The sequence below is a fragment of the Pungitius pungitius genome, chromosome 8 (assembly GCF_949316345.1).
Source record: "Pungitius pungitius chromosome 8, fPunPun2.1, whole genome shotgun sequence".
In the NCBI taxonomy this organism is placed as follows: Eukaryota; Metazoa; Chordata; class Actinopteri; order Perciformes; family Gasterosteidae; genus Pungitius; species Pungitius pungitius.
Window position 1 is genome coordinate 22,154,266 of NC_084907.1, and position 21,123 is coordinate 22,175,388.

General features: G+C 42.6%; 4 protein-coding genes across 12 annotated transcripts in view; 1 reads left to right on the forward strand and 3 right to left on the reverse strand.

The window, feature by feature from the left end:
- erc2 (ELKS/RAB6-interacting/CAST family member 2) overlaps positions 1 to 3,388 on the forward strand; it is a 26,688-nt gene extending 23,300 nt beyond the window's left edge. For all 3 annotated transcript variants that reach the window (XM_037489964.2, XM_062564066.1, XM_062564067.1), the window contains one exon: positions 87 to 3,388. The gene's annotated coding sequence lies outside the window, so the exon portion shown is untranslated. The remainder of the gene's footprint in view (positions 1 to 86) is intronic.
- Positions 3,378 to 6,539, reverse strand: LOC119229521 (protein disulfide isomerase Creld1). The gene is made up of 6 exons (XM_037489959.2): positions 6,430 to 6,539; positions 5,639 to 5,810; positions 5,464 to 5,547; positions 4,591 to 4,686; positions 4,327 to 4,467; positions 3,378 to 4,138 (listed from the first exon to the last, which is right to left on the reverse strand). Exons 1-6 carry the CDS (start codon positions 6,478 to 6,480, stop codon positions 3,918 to 3,920), a joined length of 765 nt encoding a protein of 254 aa, XP_037345856.2. The 5' UTR covers positions 6,481 to 6,539; the 3' UTR covers positions 3,378 to 3,917.
- Positions 6,540 to 7,546: 1,007 nt separating this feature from the next.
- On the reverse strand, positions 7,547 to 12,251 carry il17rc (interleukin 17 receptor C). Of its 2 annotated transcripts, XM_037489958.2 has the most exons (15): positions 12,174 to 12,251; positions 11,644 to 11,908; positions 11,082 to 11,328; positions 10,717 to 10,820; positions 10,457 to 10,571; positions 10,334 to 10,375; positions 10,123 to 10,241; positions 9,611 to 9,667; positions 9,457 to 9,511; positions 9,138 to 9,358; positions 8,894 to 8,947; positions 8,768 to 8,816; positions 8,554 to 8,649; positions 8,276 to 8,314; positions 7,547 to 8,176 (listed from the first exon to the last, which is right to left on the reverse strand). In XM_037489958.2, exons 2-15 carry the CDS (start codon positions 11,788 to 11,790, stop codon positions 7,551 to 7,553), a joined length of 1,971 nt encoding a protein of 656 aa, XP_037345855.2. In that variant the 5' UTR covers positions 11,791 to 11,908; positions 12,174 to 12,251; the 3' UTR covers positions 7,547 to 7,550. The 2 variants fall into 2 exon arrangements, with proteins under 2 accessions (XP_037345855.2, XP_062420052.1); XM_062564068.1 differs by lacking the exon at positions 8,894 to 8,947.
- A 964-nt stretch (positions 12,252 to 13,215) lies between these two features.
- LOC119229518 (inter-alpha-trypsin inhibitor heavy chain H4-like) lies at positions 13,216 to 21,107 on the reverse strand. 6 transcript variants are annotated; one of them, XM_037489952.2, is made up of 25 exons: positions 20,961 to 21,107; positions 20,109 to 20,269; positions 19,922 to 20,026; positions 19,511 to 19,673; positions 19,306 to 19,416; positions 18,895 to 19,023; positions 18,647 to 18,763; positions 18,323 to 18,491; positions 18,142 to 18,252; positions 17,785 to 17,966; positions 17,480 to 17,659; positions 17,267 to 17,388; positions 16,930 to 17,174; positions 16,671 to 16,685; positions 16,546 to 16,563; positions 16,364 to 16,441; positions 16,049 to 16,099; positions 15,875 to 15,928; positions 15,344 to 15,394; positions 15,036 to 15,092; positions 14,822 to 14,929; positions 14,542 to 14,710; positions 14,005 to 14,153; positions 13,699 to 13,783; positions 13,216 to 13,587 (listed from the first exon to the last, which is right to left on the reverse strand). In XM_037489952.2, the coding sequence occupies exons 1-25, from the start codon at positions 21,030 to 21,032 to the stop codon at positions 13,479 to 13,481; spliced, it is 2,811 nt and encodes a 936-aa protein (XP_037345849.2). In that variant the 5' UTR covers positions 21,033 to 21,107; the 3' UTR covers positions 13,216 to 13,478. The 6 variants fall into 6 exon arrangements, with proteins under 6 accessions (XP_037345849.2, XP_037345848.2, XP_037345850.2 ...); XM_037489951.2 differs by having other exon boundaries at positions 15,344 to 15,397; XM_037489953.2 differs by lacking the exon at positions 16,546 to 16,563 and having other exon boundaries at positions 15,344 to 15,397.
- Positions 21,108 to 21,123: the final 16 nt, after the last annotated feature.

Sequence of the window (21,123 nt, forward strand, 5' to 3'; positions counted from 1 at the left end):
ATTTGGTATCCAGATATATTATAGAACCTATAATTCTATCATTAATGAAAATGCATTTCCACATTTCCTCTAATTCCTCATCACAGGATCTCCAACACGGTACGGAGCTGGAAGGAAACAGGCAGATGTTGATCTCCTCGGGCCTTCGACGTCCCTCCTGATGCTCCCACCCCAGATGGTGTCTGTCTGCCGGCTCAGTATTAGTCCGTCGTCAATGACTCAAGATCCTGGTGGCCCCCGCTGTCTGTTTCACCTGCCTGACCGACTCCTCGGGCTCCGGTCGCCCCCCCCCCCCCCCCCCCCGCACCCCTCCTCAACTCTTGTGGTCTCACTGCCCTGTTGACTCACCTGGTGACATCTGACCCTTCTACCTGGCCACCATGACGTCGCTTAAGTAATTTGAATGATCTGATTGTGTTGATGAGCTATTTCAGTCACAGCGACTTCATTTTTTACCTTTACATCGATCGGCGTTTCTAAAAAAAAAGAGAGAGTAGAGTAAATAGAGTCCCACACCAGGTTATTTTCCTCCTTCCTTGTGAGCTCACAATAGTCCTTCTTTACTCTGCTGAACAAGCTCTTGGACTGTTTCCAGCCTCAAGGCTCGGGGTGCCATCCATTTTCTCGTCACGTTACCTCGTTTTAATCAGAAGTAGTCAAAAAAAAAAAAAACGAATCTATGCAGATGTCAGTGTAGAGTGAATAAAAACTCAAATTTATCAATCCAAGTGGCCAAGAGAGCGGTCAGAAACGACTCATCAGTCAGATTGTTTTTGAGCTTCTGACACCTATGCACCTCCTCCGGGTTGCAGGAATTTCTACTAATGGTGCTTCTGCTGGTGCTCAGACTTCTAAATGGTGTCAGAAGAACTGGTCAAGAGCATATTGTGTTCCTTTTTACAGTGGAGGGACTTGATCTCAGAATGGGCTTCACGAATAACTGTAATAAGACTGCTTTGTAGATACAAATTGGCCTTTCGGGGGATTTGCGGGCAACGATCACTTCAAGACCCCACAGGGAGGAGATCTATATATAATACTGTTGGTGTGAATACGTTATAGACTACGAATGGGAGGGTCTTCAATATATGTTTTTCCCGCAGGTCTGTTTATACCATTGACAGCCCAGTATCCGACCTACAGAATTCTCCTTCCACCAGTAGTCTGTGTGACCTCCTCAAACATAGTGACTTGTTTTCTCCTTCTCAACAAGGAGGCCTGTGCCTCGTTAAAAAAACCTGTACACATATAGTATAGATATGCATATATTATACATATAGAGAGAAATCTACAGTGTGTCTATATGTGGTCAGAAAAGTGTTTCAAACTGACAAGACGATATATATGTTTTGTTTCTTCATGGTTATTTTTGTAACTGGCTGCAGGTCAGAGAGAGATTTTCCTCTGATTTGTACACGAGTAAATCCCTCAGCAGCAAGAAACATTCCCTGCCTGGAAACACAGGTCAGCCCGAAAGAAGAAACAAGAGCTTTAGAGCGGTTTGTGTGAAATAGAAAAGTATATCCAAACTAGTAAAGATGACATTATTACATTCCTTTTTCTTCAATGTGAAAACATTCAGTTGAACGCCGCTTGTGGCAACTTTGAAACGACGGGAGAAAAAAAAGGAAAAAAAAGCTGCATTTTTGCAGCCCACATAAGTAGCATTGAGATTCTGTCTGCTGCACGCAGGTCCGAAACCCGTTAGACACCCAAGTGGAGGTTTGAGTGACTCTGTCGAGGTGCGTTTCTTTTGCGTGTTCGTTGTCGTCTTGTAGTCAGAAGTGGTGACATGCGTGACCGTGACAGCTGATGAAGTAGAAAAACCAACGCACATCGTTGCAGTGTAGTGGAAAAGTACATTAGACTGTTTCAAGACAATCCCCTACTTGCTCCCCCCCCTCCTGATGCCTGTGTGTTTTCACGTGTATGGCCAAGTGTTGACTGTTGTATATAAATGTCTTTCCATCTACACAACCTCCACAAACCGAGGTGTCCCGCGCATCGCCTGTTGTCTCCGCTCCACATGCCGTACGAACCTTTACAGCTCCTGTCACTGACCAAGAATCGACTTTTGTCTTTGTGTTTACAAATGTTGAGAGAAAAGTCCTGATTTGGATTTTGGTTTTAAAAGGAAAGACGATGCAAGCAGGCAGAGGAGACAAAATCCTCTAACTTCACCATCAGGGGGTCGGAGTACGAATCCTCCATTTTCAGGTCCTTATCTACTGAATACTTGAAGTAGGGGCTTCTCCTACCATGAAATAAGATTTATAATTGACATGGTAGAAAACATGAAACATTTCATTTGTGCCCACGCATGTTGAATTTTACATAATGTGCCAACTGAAAGCGATGATGTAAGAATAATCTCCTGTTCTCTATGCAGAGCGATTTGTGTCAAACAAAGCTTTAGGAGACACGGAGGCTTAGAGGCTGGTTTCCTGGGCTTAAGACAAATCACTCATCCTGGTTTTGAATGACTGAAGTCAAGTGTCCGTCTGTGCCTGGAAGCAGCCGTATAGAAAGAGTTAAAAAAAAAAAAAAGGCCTGTAGGTTCGCCACTAATTCTCAAAGGCCTTGGAGAATAAAAAGCATGGAAAGCCTAACACATAGTTTCACTTTACTGTTGTGTACAAGTTCAATTTTATTATGTTGCTCAACCTTTGGATCAAACAAATCACTGTGACCAACGCCTAGAAACATTTTTGCTTTGAAAGAACAAATATTGTTTACTTTTGTATTATTTTTTGTATTGTTTCAATTTACCGAATATGCCAGTTTGAGTCTGTACTATTTGTATATGTAAATGTTTTGAGCTGTACAGTAAAGACCTAGGAACCAGTTAAATGTGAGTGTCCAGCATGCTGAATGATTACTGGTGTGAACGTGAGCTAATCTCCCATGAAGCATCATTCATTACTTGCATCGTGCTTCGTGACGGCGTGATGTTGTGTTTGAGTGTGACGTGTGTCTCACTTACTGTGTCCCCTCAGTAGACAGCCTGTGCAGTGTTGTGAGTGTGCAGCATGTTTTTGGGGTTGCTTGTGTAAATGTCTTCAGAAAAGAGAGAGGCGTGCGTGTGCGTGTGTGTGCGTGTGGGTGCGTGCATGTGTGTGTGTGTGTGCGTGTGTGTGTGTGTGTGTGCGTAAGAGAAAAATCTATTTAAAAGAACTAACGGAGGAAGTACCTAGATCAAAAAACAAAGAAGTGAGTTTGAGTCACAGTTTTGAATGAAGCATGGATACTCTGATGTTTTTTGTTTTTTAAATCTAGGAGGCTGTCCCCAAGACCCAGTTTGCTATTGTATGTGCTGTATCAGAATATTACTATTGAGTGTTGGCCAGCTTGTTTATATCCATCAAATAAAGGTGACTTTCTTTCTGTCTTTGTTTGTGATTTGACTCTTAAAATCAGAATATTAGAATAGGGTTTAACTAATATTTACACAATGCAATCATGACATTAAACTTAAATGTATAGTGTGACACTGTGGGACCAAGGACACTAGTGAGTGAAATGTTGCATTGATGTTATAAAAGTTTCCATTTTGTAATAGATAGGCCTATATATATATATATATATATATATATATATATATATATATATATATATAGGAATTTTGCGAAAAACATCCTTTCATGTCAAATTTCCCTTGCACCTTGTTTTCACAAAGAAAGATGCATAATTATTAATAAAATAAACATAGCTCACCCGCTCTGCCCGAGCCTTAAAAGGTGCATTTACAGTGTCATTGATGCAATAAATAAAAGAAAATCAAATACGTTGTTTGTGCACACAAATACAAACAAGCTGTATTCCACGAGCCACGACAGTATTGTTCATTTTCAACTGATGCCACCACCGAGCAAATTGCACGTTAAAAGTTTTATCCCTCTGCGAAACACCTTGAAGCTTCATCGTCCCTTTAAGAAGCTGCCTAATAAACGGTCTCCCCTGTCAGAAAGCCAGTACCCTGCCATGGCTGCCACGGCTCCCATGAATACAGACGTGTAGACCAAATCGCCCTTAGCAGCCAGTGTGGCCAGAGCGCAAAGCACCACCGCGAAGAGCATCTGCTGCAGCACCTCCACCTCGTCGTCCTGGATGTCCTCAAAAAGACCTTTCTCCTGAACGCCTGCACGAGAGACACACGTGAGGTCGGGTCAGGTCGGTTCAGAAGTTCAGGGCGGCAGAAAGCCGATACAGCCTCCCACGATTCCTGTTGTTCTGGGTCTGTACCCTTAAAGGTTAAAGGCCCTTATTGCAAGTCTCCTTGCGATAAAAGCGTGTGGCTAAATGAAAAAGGTAAATAATGAGACCCACCTGGAAGCTGCTTCTTCACACAGACAGCGTCCCTATGGATGAATCCCTCAGCACAGTCGCAGCGGAAAGAGCCCTCTGTGTTGGTGCAAATCTCATCCAGACCGCGACAGGCAAGAATCCGCTCACTGCATTCATCCACGTCTGAGAAAATCCAAGAAAGACACGCGACGCCCTCTCATCAGAGACGTAAGGCAAATCCCCAGGGCCCATAAAGAATCCATACTGATGAAATAATAGTCAGTAGATTCTCTTCTGTGCATTTACCGACACACTTGGAGCCGGCCAATGTGTAGCCAGAGGCACATCTCCTGCAGCGAGCTGCTCCGCTGCCCATACAGCCCACACAGGCCGGGGAGCAGGCTGAGGAAGGAGTCACCACTTGGTTGAATCATTACCAAACAATGTACATGACATGAGTGAGATAAGCCACAAGATACAATTAGATTAGAAGAAATAATGACTTAGAGCACTTTGTTGTGTCATGCTCAACATTTTGTAGATGTTTTTCGTTTGATGTCTATCTCCTTTTCAAAAAAACTAAACCAGAAACTAACTAACGTTCTGAGCTCTATATAAATGCTAAAAGGTTTTATCTACTGTTACAAGAGGTATGCAGTGATGCTATACAGTTCCCAATATGAGTGAGTAAATCATCTATGAAGGGTGGTGTGTAGTGGTGTGTAGCCTCACACACACACATCCTCCACTGTTCATGGAATGCATGAAGGCTAAATGTCGTTCTGGAAGAGTGGGGCATTGCTGAAAAACGACTGGTTAAGAACAAAAGAAAGAAAACGTCAGGAGTTTAGAAAGAAAATAAAAGGAATTTGTGAACATTATGATTTATTTTATCAAATCTTTGGTGTGGTAGCTTTGTTTCTGTTAATATTGGTATAATTATAGATAACAGTATCATATAAGGGCTCAACTAGCCTGGATTAGTGCTGAAACAGTGACTTTTCTGCTTCTCTGTCTTTTAATCACTCCTAGGGAACATCTATATGTTAAGGCCTAAAGAAAAAATGTTGATTGGTATTAATTGGTAAGACTTCCTTATATCTATTTATCTATTTATATATCTATTTTACTTTGAGAAAAAGGCTGTTGGGTCTTTCACACCAGTTGTTAACCACTGACCTCGGCACGCAAAGGATCCATCTGTATTGAAACAGTAGCTGTTTGTAGGACAGATTCCCAGCTCGGTGCCACACTCATCGACATCTAAAACAGATCCAGACATGCAAACATTTACAGCGTCTGCTTCTCTTCTCATCACATACACGTATGGGGTGGCAAGCTTCGCATTCAGTACCTACACAGGTGTTATTGTGGAGTGTCCATCCCGCTCTGCATTCCTGGCACTGGTGGTGTTCTGGGCCTGGACACTTGCTGCAGGCATCTGGGCAGCTGTGCACCTTGGCCGCCAACAGGCAGCACAGCCACGCAGCCTGCAGCAGCTTCTTGTGAAGCATCCTCTCTCCCATCTGTCCCATTACGTCCACAAGATAAAGTTGTTTATCTCCAAAAGAGAGCCTTCCGGGTTTGTTAAATGACGCTTGCAAGGTGGGAATATATAAATTGGCACCAGATCCCTTGCAGAATAAAGTATGTGAGTGTGAAGAAAAACAAATCCCAAAATAAAGTTCACTTATATCACATCATCTCTAAATGGAAATCAAAGCCTAAAAAACAGTTTAGGAAGCTGTTTTTGGCAGTTGATTTTTTAAATTAGCTTTAAATACACCAGAGGTCTTTTTTAGGTACTTTACATTATAGTTCTTTCTATATTTGATTCGTACAACAGACCTAATATTCTACTCGTTCTGCTGTGTGGACCTGGCCACTACTAGTGACCACAGATAAAATATTAAATACAACTGTTTATTGCAGATCAGAATGTAGTTAAAGTTGGCTTCGGCCCAACCAACAACATACAACATTGGTGCCGCTTACATATTTAATATATTAATATGCGACGGTTTTTGTCCCCATGTGAATGACCTTGTTATAATAATACCGCTGCATATTTAAAATTAGAACACACTTCGCATTTGTTATGTACCTCAAAACGTACAAGAGCTTAAAGTTCAGAGCTTTCTTTACCTCTTCTGTGTGCTTCAACTGAGTGTGAACTGGTTTCGCTGTGAACGACATGAGCTTCTCAAAACTTCAAAAACTACTTCTACAAAATTCACACCAAACCTCCGAAGCGGGCGGAGCACTGACAACTCCCAGAGCACCGCCCCTGCGGAATGTCACGACAGTATATATGGAGCAGTTCTACTTGTTCATCTATGACACATGATTGAACCAATGGGATCCACCGTCCTTCACTTGGCGACGGCCAATCACAATCCGGGAGCCACCGTGCTTCCTTTATTTATAGACCGGTGTTGGCAGACATTTAGTAGCCACATGGCTATAATTAGCACGTAAGATTTTAGGCTCAACATATGGGAGCTTAAAGGACAGTTTGTCCCCCATGTAAAGACCCAAACAAACAAATTATCCTATATAATGTTTTGACATGACATATTGTCCAAAAAAACTTAGACCCCCCCTATAACAGTCACACATTTGCCAACATAAAAATGAACATGTTCTTCTTTGAGAGAATCTATATATCGAGTTTCAATAAATAAAACGAAAAAAAATAATCTTTAGGCAAACACAAACTGTTGCACCATATTCAGGTTTGTTCCATCAAATGTACAGTTTTTAACCTAAAATAAAGGCCTCCTTTAATATTAAATCAATCTGCTGGAATGAGGTCTCCAAGTCAATGAATGACGGGTTCTTAAACCATGAATAAATAGAATGACCATTAAGGGAAGCATTTACATTTGATTAGAAGGTAAATTGTTAAGTTACACTGTATATGATAAACATAAAGACAATTCTTTATCTGTATGAACTCCATCGAAAACGTCCTTAAACATACACAGACTCTGTTCTACTTGCTTACACAGCTGAAAATAATCCCTAACAAATACAACTTTTTGAGGTAACAGAGACAAACAGTACTGCAGTTAGATTTAATGTAATTTTTTTTTTAATAACGCGGCTGAAAAATTCAGAAAGGCAAGTGAACACAGGAAGAATTCTATTGTTACATAAACGTATTGTATTGTTAATTTCCCGGCATTTCTTGACAATAACAGCGATTAGTCAGCCTTTCAAATCGCCTCCTCATCATCTCACAATTTGGATCAACTTCACGTCCTTCACGCATCTTCTGCACTTTTACTGTAGGATGCCCTCTGCGATGTCTTTGCTGTCCTTCTGCCTGAGGTAGTCCACTCCCACCCTGTCCATGTCCTCCTAGTCCTTCCCACAGTGAGCTCATGCAACAGAGCCTTGGTCTGGGAGGGCAGCTGGAACAAGGGCAGCCCTCGAAGAAGCTCTGGTAGTCTCCTGTCACCTTTTGGATGGAGGCCCAGTGTCACCAGAAGGAAACGTTCTCCGGCTCTGCCCAGCTGCTTGTCCGCTTGGATGAGGGACAGGGAGGCGCTGAAGACATCAGAGTAAGGGGAGGTGATCTCCGGGAGGCCCGTGGGGTCCCCCTTTGCCTTGATAACCTCTTTCCCCGGATGGGCCCATCCCTCCGCTCTGCTTAAGGCCGCGCGGGTCAAGACCAGCACAAACGTGCCCCCCCGGCTGTTCATCTCCATCAGCTGGGAGTGCAGCCACGGGAGGGGCCCCAGACTGCACTGCTCCTTCCTGCTACACTGGTCCACGAGCACGTTGAAGCCTCGGTTACGGAGCTGGGCGCCGAGCTCACATACCGACTCCGAAACACTGTGGTCCACATCTGGGGGGCTAAGCAGCACCACGTGACCCTCGCTGGAAACTTCAGAGAGGATGAACAACGGGGGCGGATGACAGGGGATTGTTTAATCGTGACTTCTCCATTTGTTTTCTTAAAACCAGTTGTTGAGATGATACTCACTTTTTACAAATCCGCCATGACGGCAGCTCCACACCCATTCTGTAGAAACAACAAGTAAAGAGGGAATATTATCAGAAATACACTACAGAGATGTTTATAATTTCAGTTTCTCAAATGGCTGATATAATATATGCTTAGTGGGCAAGTGCAGACTGTATTAACTGGTCAGATCTTGATCTCAGATGTTGGACCATGCATATTTCCTCATGGATCGGTTTAAAATGTCACAGCAGAGAGTCTTTGAAACATTCTGTTCTCACAAAATGAATAAAACTCACCCTTGACAGCGTCATGAAGGAAATAAAATGCAAGAACCGTCACGCAAACCAGCAGCATGAGTCCAACAACCAGGAGGCTCCAGCGCCACCTGTCAGCTGACAAAACAAACTCCTGTTTTATGAAACCTCAAGAATCAGAAGCTGTATTTTAGCTAAAAAATGTTTATTTATTGTTATATATATATATATATTTAACTATTTAACTATGACTCACTGTTTTCCAAACAGAAAAGAGGCAGCGCTCCCATTCCTTTGAGCTTCACCTGCACAAAACATTCATTAATTATTCAGTATCATTAAGTAGGTAAATATAGGAGGCATAGAGGGACGGTTAATTTACCATCATACATGGTGAGAGATGAATTTTGATTTCTTCAAACACCCCTTTTGTCTCCTGAAGAGGACATAACCACACGACTCAGTCATTCAAAACTTGTGCTGTGTAGCATTGCGTCATTCAAACCAGCAGAACTTTACTTTAGATTCTACCAGAGACCTAAAGCTTTCCAAGTATTTTTCAAATTTTGAATCATTCGTGTTACATTACAATAAGGGGTGCATGGTTCAGTATTAAAGTTTCTCACCCACTGTCCCTTGCTGTTCTGTTTCCATGTGTTGTTTGCCAGCTGTTGTTTGAAACCTTCCATCTGCCTGCAGGTGTGTTCGTTGTTGCAAAGCCACACTTCCCCTTCCAGCCTGCAGGGGGCAGTCAGGTTCCACCACAGCATTGAGTGGTTGAGGTATTTTGCTTGACCCAGACTCATTGACACGGACACGTTGTCCCTCACGTTCCTTTGGAGGACATCTGGAGTGGAGACGAAGGACACATCAGCATACCAAAGGTGAACTGCCCAGCCTTCACTCACAATAAAGTGAAACTAAAAAAAAGAGGAAATGTCACACCTGTGTGAACAAAGGGGCAGCTTTGGGAGCGCCTCAGCTTGTCCTCCTTCCATACCTGAAAAAACACACGCACATTTGTCACACTGTCTGTCATACAGACACAACACTGGTGATGCGGTGGCCTCATTGAATCACAATGTTCAAGGGATGGTACCTGGAGACAGGTGCAGGGGGTCACAGAGTCCAGAGGGATGGGCCTTCTGTCCCAGTCCTACAGAGGAACATTTACCACAGCATTGACTTATTGAGATGACTAACCAGTGGTGAGCAGGGACTGTGAAGATGTACAATGCTAATGTAGGAACCTCTACTTACTTAAAAAATACTACTGGATTTTAGACAAAAAATGTTTGTTATAATGAATTCATCTTTTTAAGCAACAAATCAAGACGTTCAATATAAGTATTTAGGTTTCAGACAGCATATTTTACACATTGGATCAATAGACAAACTCATTCAATTCTAAAATACAAAACACTTGTTAAAATATGATGCATTGATGTATGAAATGGTGGCAAATACAGCAGCTAGAGCCATGCTTGTGTATTAAAGCATAACAAGCACTTTTGATTTACCCCTTCAAACAAACAAATAACATAGAGAACAATAACTAAGGAAGAAAACTGTAACTACCACTAAAATCAGCCACTGACATACAACACTGACCCGACAGTCTCCATCCGCCTCGTACTGGACGCACACAGAGGGCAGGCTTTCATTAGTGTCGGCCAACTTCAGCTCCACCCGATTCATGGCCTGGTTGATCACACTGAGGAGTCTGGGCACTGAAAGGGAGGAAAGAAAAAAAAACAACGGTTCATTTGCAGGGACGCAAGGCCCAAGGAAAGCGTCCAGGTGGGAAGTGGAGATTTCTTACCTGCACACTGTTCCACACGCTCCTGCTGCTGCTGGGAGCACACTGCAGAGACACAATGCAGTCTGGGTCACTGGTGCCAGAGGCCAGTAACGGGCTCAACGCGTGCTTTGTGATGAACTTTACCTTCATCCAGAGAAGGAGCGTCAACTTCTCTGGTTAGAGCTGCCGGTTTGGCCGAAAAAACTGTGACGTGAGTGCTGAAGGAAACCCCAGCTGGCTCTCTGATCACCACTGTAAACTGTAGCAGACACACACACACACACACACACACACACACACACACACACACACACACACACACACACACACACACAGAGTTCATGATGAAAGAGAGGAATCCACATTGATATCACAAACTCCACATTACAGCACAGGGAGTCTACCTTTGGCCGGTCTTTCTGAGTGAGAGGTCCATGATTAACCACAAACTGCACCTTCTTGCACGTGGGCAGGACGTGTACCGCCTGGTAACACAGTTTCACAGATGCTGTTGCAACACACAAAAAGGTGGGGCTCAGAAATATTTGAGACAGTAATGGCAGACCAAACTTTAGGAGCAACACCTTCCGAACCCAAACATTTAATCTCTTATCTGTGAACTGAGTAAACTTGTTACATGTCTTGTGATGCCAATTACAAAACAAAGTGCAAGCTTCTACTGTTTAATTATGGATTGGTTAATGTAAAAGTTCCTTTATAACAACGAGTAGAAACGTGAGAGTGGGCGCCTCGTAGCCTTGGTTGTTACCTCTTGGGTTGCTCTCTGCCTCCTCGCTGTAATCCTCCTCATCGTACCCAGAGTGGTCGTCCTGCTGCGTGTCGTTATCTGGCTTGAAGTCGATCTCCGCGTCGATCACCAGGCACACAGCACACGGTCCGCCGTCCCGGCAGCACAGCTTGAAATATGGATTCAGGTTTCGGACGGCAACGCCGTTTTTCTCTTGAGCGGGAAGAGCGGGAAGCATCTTGTCCTCAATTGTGCAATTCGAAAGCCCCTAAAAGGAGGATAAAGGAAATGTGGACAGATGCTTGACTTGTGGCATCACGTTGGAACTGAGTTTCATCTGGGAGTTAAATATTGACTGCTAAGAGGCCTGTATTGTGTTTCATTCACATACGTCAGGCCTGTGTTTTGGACAGGCTGGCAGATGTTTGCATCCATTTCTCTGATTCATTGAATCTTTGAGGATAAGACACTTTATCGGAGAAAAGGGAAATTAAAATGTCCAAGCAGGCTGCACTAAAGCTAAAAGGAAATTAAAAAGTGCCAGTGTTTGTACTGTGTCTCCAAGCAGTGCACCCTGCAGTACCTGTAAGCAGAAGACTTCATGGCTGGTGTATCCAGAAGTGGCCAAAGCCCCGTGGATGTGCAGAGTGAGTAAAACACACCAAGAGGACCATCCAGGAAGAAACATTTTGCCTCCAAATGACTTGACTCCTAAACCGTCAAGACACATTTGTTCAACAAGTCCAGTGTCTTCTGCCTCATCGCCAGTTCTGGTTGATGATTTATTTGAAACTGAACATCAGCAGAGACAGAGAGCGCGGTGATTGGTGGGATTAACCTTTTGGCCCCTGGGGAAGAAGAGAGATATTTTCAGCAGACAGGGAATGAAAACAATGAAAGCCCACCACCACAAATGGGAACACATTTCTCTCTCCTGTTCAAACTGACTCCAAAAGTTTTCTGGTGTACGAATAATTGGATCACTCGCTTCACAAACCCCCAACAGACATAATTACTCCAAACACCCGTAAGCATTAAACAAGCAGAGACTGCTAGGACGTGAGATCAGTTATTCAAGCCAGCGTAATGAAATGACACAAGCGATCTACTTACTGTGATCAGCGAGGTAAACTCTTCTCCTCGGACCGTCTACCGCTGCCGAGAAACGTTTGAGTCATTTGAAGCCATGCAGAGCGTCACTATCCCTAGTCATGTGATGTCCCTCCCTCTCCCTCATCTCTCTCTCTCCCCCCCTCTCTCTCTCTCTCTCTCTCTCTCTTTCTCTTTCTATAGAGCCCAAACTAACCATCTCAAAAACGTGTTGCTCTACAGAATGACCAGTAGTACCCAACTAATGTATTAAAATAAAAAAGAGCAGATTCCTCCCTCTGTGTTATTTTACTGAAGCGTGTTGCACAGAGCGTCATTTTGCTGCTGGTGGCAACGATCCTTTCTGTTTGTGTAAGCTGCACCTTGATGAACAGGTTTATCACGCTGCCCCTGAGAATGCGCTCATACCTTTGAATTAGAGTTTCATGGAAGAGGACAATCTCACTCGACTCAATAAGCACCGTGCACGGCGTGTTGACTGATTTGACCACATCAAGTTAGACTAAAACATAACCTCTGGGCTCTTTGTTATCCTCCATAAATCTGTTCACACAGAGCAACATTAAAATCAACAATGCACACATCGCGAGCTTTGTAAATTATATATATAAGTATATATTTACTTAAGCTGCTTACAGCTGTGAGACACAGGCGCTAAGCAACCATTTCTGTTTGTTTGAGGTACCTGTAAATTAACAATAAGTTAGGAACATCTAACATTATCTTTCTGAACCATCTGTGCTGCTAACTTTGAAGGTGAGCTCACAGGCCACAGAAGCACTTAAGCTTTAGGAAAAACGTCACACATTTACTTTTACAATAACTCAACAACACTGGTCTACCGCCACCTCGCCTCCTTGATATTACTCAACAAATATTACATTTTGTAAGCAGTAGGCTAACGTTCGGCTTCTTTCATTTTCTGTTCTCACAGTAAATAAATGGGCATATGCAAGGTCACATGGTGAGAATGGAATGTACTTGTGAAAGCTCTGTGCTATCAGGCCACGTTGGACGGCTGTGCCACAATAACTGGATTTACTACTTTCTTCTTCTCTTTTTATTGTTGAAGTATTAACTACATTTCAAGAATTGTTCCAAACTAATTAAACATGATAATATGATGGATAATATGATAATAATAGGAATAATCTGTGTAAATTAAATTTAGGTCATACAAGATAACCAGAGATCCGGTCAATTGTGTTGGTTCATGTGAGTCACTGGTGATTGTTCAATTTGTGTTTGACTCATTTTTTATTTCAAATGAAATCTTTACAAGCGATAAAACATTTACATTTGTTACGTTTATGCAACAATGAAGTCATCCAGGCTTCTCTGCAGGACAGACTCAGCAGACATGAGCCAGCAGTCGTAAGTGGGCGGCGGGTCGATACTGTGGTCAACAACACTGGCCCTTTACAGGAGAGACAAAGGTGTTGGTTATCTCGCCTTATCTCAGTTTTACATCAGAACAAATACAATTAAAGCACTCACAAACGTGGGTTTTTATAAGCATGAAGTGTACCTGGTAGAATCATAGTCGTGGCCTTTGATCTGAAGTCTTGTTGAGGGACTTTGTTGCACCTCGTCATAAACTGCTGGCTTTAGAGCTGGAGACACAGAGGGGAAACCAGTACAGCTGTGGCTCTAAATAATGCACTTAAAGAGACACTGCACAAAGTATTAACCTTTTACAAAGACACATTTCCAGATACTGATTCAATTTAATTTGAATAATTTATTTGTTTTGAACTTTACTTGAATGTCCGATACATAAGGTCAATTCATGGATCTCGTTTCAAATCATAAAAATCCACCCGTTTGAACCCACCTAAAATTCCTGAAACGTTGTCATCTAACGGCCGCTGTCTCAAAATGGGCCACAGGAAGTCTTTGCCACCCTCCTTGTGAATTGCGATGACAATGCGCGTGTCTCCAACAGCAACGTCTATTTCCTTCTCCCGGCTAACCAACGTCAAACTGAAAAAAAAATTACACCATTAGTCTTCTTGTAGTCTTTTTAATGACCCTGCACGGCTCATTTGACTTTTTTAGGGGCCGATTGCAATCCAGCAGAGGACACAGCTCTCACTATCCAGGATGCTTCAATTGGGTGGATTGGCTTTTAGTGGAAGCTTCAACTGTAGATTTAGATTACAACATTGGTTACAAATTCACTTTTTATTCACACATGCCTTTATGGGAGGAAGGGGGGGCAATCCTGCAGAGAGGTAAATGAGAATTTTGATACCCCCCCATGTATGTGCAATAAACATTAAGCTTCATCAATGAGACACACATTTGCTTTGCAGCTCTTTTGTTCAATCTGTAATACAACAACTTGTGAGGTCAGAGAAAGCAAAGTCACCTTCCAACTGTGTGGGAAATGTATCCCAGGAGGCCTGAAATTCTCTGTCCCTCTATCACAAGGATTTTTTCAGTGTCAATCTGAACCTGCAGGTCAGTCTTCAAGAGAATGGTAATCCTTCTGAAGCCTCCATTCCTTACCGAATCCAGCTGACCATTCACAAACAGCTCTAAGACAAAAGAGAGAGAAATGCATGATGCAAAAACACGCATCCTTCACTAAAGTAGAAGTGTGTGGACAACGATGTAAAGACAAACAAACAAAGAGGGCTATTACTGACCCTCGCTGGGATGGTGAAGTAGTTTAAGTTGAACTTTCCCAGTGACATCAAAGCACAGAGGAAGAGAGAGATTCTCAGTTTTTTGCAAAAATCTGTGAGAAAGTGGAGCTAGGGAGAAATATAGAGTCACCCAGGAGTAGTAAACACTGTCAGATTGTCTTAGTCTTAGTTAGTGCACACAGCACAAGTTACACAAAGGAGAGATGTACTCTACCTTCAGTAGCGTGGGGTGTCACGATAGTGGGAAACATGTCGGGGGTGTCATGTAAATCTGTTTGGAAATTTAAAGGTTCATCAGTAGTTACATTTCCACAAAGCAAGTTTTGAACTTAATACTATAAAGCTGTAAAAGGGTTTGCATTAATTGACACCTGACCTCAGCTTTAAAACAAACCACTAAATACACACATACAACAAAATGGATTTATAGGTTATGCAGCTGCTTTTTAAAGTTGAAAATGGGTGGTTGGTATCTACAAAATGTGATGGATGGATCAAAAGTAGCACAGAAAGTAAGTTTACCTGCAGAGACCAAAAAAGCCTCGTAGTCGGGTGGTGGGGCAATAATCCTTGCTGCTGAAAAATGGATTTAAAAATGAACCATCTGTTAATATCTTCCATGTCGATTTTCAGTAAAATACTGACTGCAATGTTAGGAGAGGTACAGAGAAATTAGCTTTCTAAAAACTTTAGATATCAAAGATTTCATAGATTATATTTTATAGCATCATAAAAAAAGCTCTGCATTCATTGCAGAAAGCAACGTTTAAAAGATTTATATTTTAAGCATTCATGAGAAAACTAAAACTAAGTCTGTCACGGTGTGGTTCTTTTTCCTGTTTTATTTTGGTAGTCTCATGTCTCTTGTGTCCCTGGGTAACTTCACTTCCTGCCTTGTCCTGTGATTGCCTGATTGTTTCCACCTGTGTCCAATCCCCTGCACCTCCCTAGTGGGTTTAAGGCCCGTGAGCCTGGTGTCCTGGTCGCGTCATTGTCTACGTCAGTCGTTGTTGGAGCACGTCTCAGTTTTGTATAATAAAGAATGAAGAGCACCGTTTTGTGAGAATCCTGCGTCTTGAGTCCTGCCTCCTTCCGCCTGCATCCTCCCTGACGAAGTCAATGTCAAATTTGCCTGAGTTTCAACAAACTCAAGTGTCCCTTTGGAAATGTTAATAAATCTCTATACACAGTAAGATATATACACTATGTAGTAATATTAGAACACACCTTGAGCTGATCCTCTGCGACCTGATGCTCCATCGACAAGAGATGCACCTACTAGAAGGAAAACGATGACAACAACATTTGTTATTTTAGTATAAGGATTTGTAAATTGAAGCCTCCTCCACCTTCACTTTTTCTGTTGGCTTGTGTTTTTGATCAAATCACATTTTTCTACTGAGAATATTTCAAATATTTACCCATGAGAATTTTTTTGGTTATATATTATGTTTTGGGATATATACTGTGGAGTATATTAAATGTGTTTTATTAGTAATTCATTATCAGTGTCTCATATGCCTGTGTGTACCCAAGTCTTACCCAAAACTCGCCGAATATGTCCTTGTTGTCCGTGTTGACGATGATCAGAACCAGTCACAAATACTTCGGTGTTCTCATCTGCGACATAAATATAATATAATTAACGTTGCAACGAGTATAAAATCCAGTAAATTGATGAATCAAACATGTATCTGTTGCGTTAATTTAATTTTGTGTTTTACTTGGTAAACTGATGAATCCTGTAAAAAAGAAAAAGGTAAGAACTTGAAATTGCATTATAGTAAATTTTGTTATCAATCAACCAATAGTATAATATAATAGTATAGTAATATATTTCATGTCTTACCTGACTGACTATGCACTGTTAAAAAGAAAGACATAATAGCAAAAATTAATATTTTTTAAGTGAAAATAATGCTGTATTAGCTTGTATTTTATTATTGTGAATTTTTCAATTGTGCTTTTAGTTCAAAACTAAAACACTCTAAATGCGATTCATGTATTTTAAGTACCATCCACAAGCTGTAGGCAAGGAATTATTATAATTATTTTATAAATATCTAATAAAATCATACAGATGTGTCACTTGTGTGTGTTTTAATTACATCTGTGTTGCGTAACTAAAGCACTGGTGCTCGGCCTTGTGGGTCTGTGCGGCATCGAATGAAGAAAACTCCTTCTTCTCCCCTCGTGTTTTTTCCCCTCCCTGGGTTTGTGGAGCACATCGCTGTTCTCCCCCTGAGGCTTTGTGACCACCATTGATGTGAATGGGGTTACAAAGCTGAACTTCAGCGACAGCTCCAGGGCCTCTTTCTTGGCCTTCTCCTTCTCAGGTCCAGACGACACCAGCCTGGGTCACAGATTGGGTTCATGTTGTAAACACGACAATTGCGTCATGTTGCATTTGGTAACACAGAGAAACGATGTCGCCGTGGCACTCACTCTTTCTCCAGGAGCTGTTTGACTGTGAGATAGGCCCAAACCCGTCGGACGGAGCTGTCCGACGCCTCTTCCTCCGACTCCACCATGGCGTGCGTGTCAGAAAACGTCACCCTTCTGTTGCGCTGTCACAGTTCAAACGCCATTTCTATGTCATGAATCACGGTGCTTTTACTAAATATTACAGCTGGTGGTCGGGGGAGGAGCAATCCTTACTGAAATGGCCACAACTTGTGGGGTGAAGGTCTCGATGCCGTTGTCCGTGATCTGACCGGCCACCACAATCTCGGAGCCGTTATAGTACTGGCTGAAGTTAGTCTGGGTAAGATTGGCCCCACCAGAATAGATCATTGTGACGTCTGTCAGCAGAGGAGTGGCCACCTCGTTGTAGAAACCCTGTGGTTTACAGAATGGACGCTTTACACATCTCTCCAAAGGCAAACATGACCGATCCGATGGGGAAATGCAGCAGATCACACGGTGGTCTGCGTGCGTGACGGAGCGAGTGGGTTTCGACTAACCGTCAGCTGCAAGTCAGCGTCCGAGTCCTCATAAATACGCCGTGCTACACCGTTGTTCTGCAGCGACATCTTCTCTAGGAACTTAAAGTTAACATCAAAACCAAAACCAAGGCAGTAGAGAGGAAATTTGTCCACGATGGCACGTCTGACGTTTGACTGGATGACCTCAGGGTTTGTCTCTCCTGCAACGACACAAAGCACGTGGCCTAAAGAGGAGAGTTCACTTCCACCGTTGGCTCTCAGGTCCGTTTGGACACGTCTTTTTACGTGCAGGCCCTTGTGTGTTTTCTCATGACATTTTGTTGTGTTTGTGTGTGTGTGTGTGTGTGTGTGTGTGTGCGTGTGGTTTATTGTCACCTGCGGTAGGGTCTCCATCAGTGAGAAGTATGAGGAGAGACGCGGAACCTTCTCTGGGATGTGCATTCAGCATGCGTGCTCCCTCCAGCACTGCTGCGCTAATGTCGGTGGCTGAAATGAAAAGAAAGCTGGTCATTATCAGCGCTGTCCCTCCCTTCATCACAAACTGGAAAATTCTCACCTCCTCTTTCGACAATTTCACGCGCAAATTTCTTGGCACTCTCTAGATTGTCCCCGGTCGCCGGCACGAGCTCCAGCTTCCAGTGGAACACTTCGCTGTCAAAAGTGAGGAGACCAAAGTGGTCCTCCTCCGCCAGGTCACCCAAGATGTGGATTAAAGCTGTCCGTGTCTAGGAAAGAACATTTATCAAGAGTTAAGAAACAATGCAATACATCTTGTTATGTTTTACTAAAGTTAGAGTTTAAATGAACTAAAACTAAGTAAAAATATTCCAGTGCCACATTGGAATTCTTTCTCAAACTCACGCACACAAAATACTTTTACCTGTTGCATTTTTCTGCCGCGCATTGAGCCACTTTGGTCGATAACGAAGACAACATTTTTTGGTATGCTGGCAAGATTCAGTGGAGCAAAGTGATGAACAAAGTAGCGATCGGATTTCTTCAGGGACAGAAAGTTTGTTTGGGAGAAAAGTGCGTTAAAGACATGGAGATGGTACCTAGTCAATTTTAGCAAGGTTACTTGACAATTCAAAAGTTTGCAATTTTCCGGGAGATGCGCTCTTTGTGCACCTTGATGTCTCCCAGTGACGGGTTCCTGTTGACGTCATAAACAACAACCAGGTCCCCATTCATGCCCTGCTCTCCACAGCTGTCACATGTTTTCTGTTGGTCCTCTGTCGGGTAGAAATACACCCAGGCCTGCAAACATAGATGCATGAATACCTCGGCCTTTCCTTTAATATGGTTACATTCAACTTTATTGTGTGCTGCACAGCATTGAGTACGAGTGATGCAGTGTGTCATCAGTGCATTTATATATATATATATATATAGCATATAAAAATGATTGGATGATACAAAGAGACTTGCACGAGGGTGAGCCACAAGACAGAATGTGGCGTCTTTATGATGTAGTTAAACAGTTAAATATGGGTCAGAATAAGATATAAATTCAGTTACTGAATGTTTGAATCACTGCACCTGTTTGTCCACATGTGTTCTGGTGATAGCATTAGCCAGCGCTTTGGTGCTCAGTCCTCCCTTGACCTCCATGAAATTAATGCCTGCTTTCTCGTTAATGTACACATCAACCTGGAATTAGGGAGGAAATAAAAGAGTTACAAGCTGAGACCATTCTGTTTCCTCCCTGGATGTTTTGCTGAACAGAGACCCCCTGGAGACACACCTTGAAGTCCTTGACAGGCTGCATGGGCCGAGCGTGGATCTGCAGCTCGTACTTGCCGAGCCTCCGTTTAAGCAGCTCCTCATATGTGAGTTCAAAGGTCACCTTGTTGTGAGCAGCCAAGGTCACAGCGGTCTTGAATTCCTCCAGGGTCCTTCCAACCGAACTGCGACACACACAACAGTCATTTCCTTCTAAAGCAGTGGTTCCCGCTTCTAATAATCAAAGGTCGTGACCTCAGTACGGGCTGAGTATATGAGGCCAGTGTCTTGAAAGAATATGTCAGACAAAAATAAACATAACAGATAATTCTTTGTCTCGTTTTTTTTCTCTCTCTTTGCCAACGGACACACAAGACAGTTTTAAGAAGTTCGATACCCAACATGGGGAATGAACACCTGGCAGAGCGCGTACCTGACCAGGCCGGCGCTTTGGCCCCGGGACACGGCCTCCGTGTACGTCTGCTGAGCTTTCTCTTTGCCCTTCACAACGCCGTCGTAGAATTGTCCGTCTATGAGCCTGAAGAAAGACAAACACGTTGTGTTCAGAGAAGTGAAACCATTCCTGTAAAAGTGATTTTTTTTTTTGTGGCTTCACGCACATTCTGAATTTACTGATGAAGGCGTTCTTGGGGATCCGGACGTGAAATTCGATTTCCTTGGACTGGTTCATGCGGTTGGCCACGCGGCTTGTGATGACAGTGGTTGCATAACGACTGGACACTGTTGAGTTGATGTGAAAGCTGTAGATGTCCCAGTCGTCCTGAGCAAATACACATTTCACAATAAAAAAATTAATGGATTTGTTTATTTTGCAGGCTGACCAAAGATCAAACACACCCTATTTTAGGTTTTTTAGTATTCAAAAAAGTACATTTACTCAATCCTGCACTTGAGTAAAAATTGTTTTACTTGCGTATTCCCATTTTTCCAGTGAAAGTCATGTTTCTCAATCTTTGGTGATTTTTATTTCTGTAATAAACTGATGTAGTGTGAAAAATGATCTTAAATACGTCTTCATGAGGCTGCATAAGAAGGTCTTTTATGAAAAAGAATATGATCCTAATGGCATGTAAGGTAGTTAATATTAGCTTATCAATGAACATCTACAGTAGAAACAGAAACGTTCATGCAGCAATAATAATAATCACAGATGAATTGATCCCTAAAGTTCATCGTGCTGATGATACATACAAACTTTAAAAAGGTTTTGAATGCAGGCTTTTTGTGGCAAAGTATTTTTAAATTGGTGTTTTATTGCATTGAACTCCTTCAGCACTGCTGCTTTACTTTCAAATGGCAGTGATTTGCCTTCTCCCATCACTCCTTAACTTTTACTAAGTCTTAACCACAGACTGTAATGACAAATAAGGACACAGTATCGTTTACTTCAAATCTTAATAACTGTATTTCCTAACTTCTGTGAGTCTGGTGGTGTGGTTTTGTGGCCTTACCTTGTCTGCCAGTGTGGGGGCCGAGGCCAGCAGCAGCCCAAACACGGCCGCTTGCACCACAGCTTCCATCATGGTTCCACTGAAGTACACGCGGGCAGGAGAAACTCTCCTTTTAAGCTCAAACGCACTAGAAAAACATCACTGTGTACATAATGTTGTTTTT